The sequence below is a fragment of the Syzygium oleosum genome, unplaced genomic scaffold (assembly GCF_021117445.2).
Source record: "Syzygium oleosum isolate NSW1041296 unplaced genomic scaffold, Sole_v2.1 Sole_v2.24, whole genome shotgun sequence".
Classification (NCBI taxonomy): Eukaryota; Viridiplantae; Streptophyta; class Magnoliopsida; order Myrtales; family Myrtaceae; genus Syzygium; species Syzygium oleosum.
In genome coordinates this window covers 5815651-5817945 of record NW_026607508.1, presented here as the reverse complement: position 1 = coordinate 5817945, position 2295 = coordinate 5815651, and the positions used below count along the sequence as shown (strand labels likewise).

The 2295-nt window shown below is 43.8% G+C and overlaps 1 protein-coding gene across 1 annotated transcript; it reads left to right on the top strand.

Annotated features, from left to right (window-relative positions):
• Nucleotides 1–318: 318 nt before the first annotated feature.
• On the top strand, nucleotides 319–684 carry LOC130134848 (proline-rich receptor-like protein kinase PERK2). The gene has a single exon (XM_056302590.1). The coding sequence runs from the start codon at nucleotides 319–321 to the stop codon at nucleotides 682–684; it is 366 nt and encodes a 121-aa protein (XP_056158565.1).
• The last annotated feature ends 1611 nt before the right edge of the window (nucleotides 685–2295 follow it).

Genomic DNA, 2295 nt, shown 5'->3' with positions numbered 1-2295 from the left:
CCCATTATGCTTAATTAAAGAAAAGCCCAAATTAATTCAACCCACTTAGAATTAAATTAAAGCCTAAACCTAAGCCCATTAGGACTAGAAAGCCCGGCTAATTGATCTAGGTTTACATTATAAATATATGTTTATGTCTCATAATTGGGGGAGAGGCTCTCATAATTTTTCAGATCGGATTTTTAGAGAGACATACGAGAGAATTTTGAGAAGAGTGAGAGAGAGAGAGGAGGAGACCGCCCGCCGCGCCGCACCGCACGCCCGCTGCGCCACCGCTCGCCGCACTACGCCGGAAGCCGCTCCGCTCTCGCCCATCGCATGCCCGCTGCGGCACCGCCCGCCTCGCAGCCTCCGTCCTCTCCTCCCGCCTCTGCCCCGCCGCGTGCCACCGCCGCGCCGCCGCCTCCCCGCCGCTGCGCGCCGCTCTCCCCGTCGTGTGCCACCGCTGCGCGCACGCCTCGCCGCTGCCGCCTCGCCGCACAACACCGCCGCGCGGTGCCACCGCCGCTTTGGACGTCCCTCGCTCCGCCGCTCGTGTCAACGCTGCCGCTTTCACCACGGCCGCGGAGAGCCGCTCCTGCACCACCGCTCGCGGCCCGGGAGCCGCCCGCACCGCCGCTCGCCAATGGAGCCGCTTGCACCGCCGTTAGCCCACTGCCTGTGCTGCCGCTGTTCGCTGCATAACCGCCGGAGAGTCGCCCGTCCCCGCCTGTTGGCCGCTGCCCGGAGGCGCCCGCCGCGCCGCCGTTCCCGTCATGTCACCGTCGCTAGCCGCCACTGTTCCCGACGTCACGCCGCCGCTCCCGACGCACCGCCGATCCGCAATCCCGATCCGCTACAGATTCAAATTAGGAAAGAAATCTGCAAATCAGGTAATTATCATATCCCGATTTGATTCGAATATTTGGTTGCCTAATTTGTGCTTATTGATATCTAATTTTGCATATTTGGATAATAAGCATTATTTCAATTAGGATTTTATTTCCTTTTTTGAAATCTTGAATATCTATTACTTTTCAAATTTGGATAGAATTTAGAATTTTCAAAATCTTTTGAATATATCCAAGATATTTAAGATATCTAATTTTTTTCAAGATGTGATCGATTGTCCAAGATATTTAAGATATCTAATATTTTTCAAGATGTGATCGATTGCGGAAAATTTCCTAATCCGCAACCGCACACGTGGAAATAAATCTATCTATCAGGCTTTAGATAGAGTTATTTCCATAGCAGGTATTTCGAATTTTAGGATCGATCTGTCAGGCTTCATATCGAAACTTAATTCGAAAGATTTGGCGGTTATATTTTTTACTTGATTTTAATTTCGAATTTTGATAAAAAAATGCCAAAAAGATTACTCTAGAATAGGTTAATTTCTTTAGTTTAAAATTGCATGTTTAGATAATTGGCATTTTTAATTCCGAATTTCATTAAAGAAAAAAATACAAAAAAAATAATATGCCCGTCATTAGAAATAGATCACGTCGTCGCATGACATGTAGTTTGCAAGTTAGGTTGCATTAATCACATGTCAATTTTTGCACTTCATTACATATAGGTTAGCTTTCATTTAAATAAATAAAAAATCAAAAAGAAAATTTCTGCACCTTTGAACTCTAAGTCAGGATTTATCAAAATTGTCCAATTGAGTATTTCTCTTGAAATTGGTACCGAAAGGGCGTTAGGGAATCTAGCGTAACCAAGTCCCCGAATTTATAATTTCTAGTTCGCAGAAATAAAATAGTACTCCCGCTATTTTATTTAGGTTTCTAATCAACCTACCTTAAATGATTAGTGGCGACTCCCATTGAAAATATTTACATGCTCACAATTGGACCTAAGTTGCGATTTGGTAGAGTTTAGGAGAACTCGAGCTAGGTTAGTTAATTTAATTGGTCTAGTAATCCATTAGCCTAAGATCGACAGCTTGGCGACTCCGCTGGGGAGATTAACTTTAATTTTTTTTGAAAAAAAATTTTAAGGAGGACTTAGGACAAAATATTTTTTATGGAAAAATCACTCGATTTGACAAAATTTGATTGGATTCTTATTCTTAGGTGTTAAATGGTTTTGCAGGATGGGAGTTATAAGGGGAGTAGTGATTGGCTAACCCTTTGTTTTGCAGGCTTGGTGGAGTGGAATTATGATTTAATTTTTGTACTATTGAAGTGGTGTTTGCATATAATTGTTGTGCATGATTTACAGTATTTGCACTACACCACACACAACCTGTGATCGGACCTGGGTCACACCCATAGTTTTAAGATGGTATTAGGATGGTTCTTTAACCTT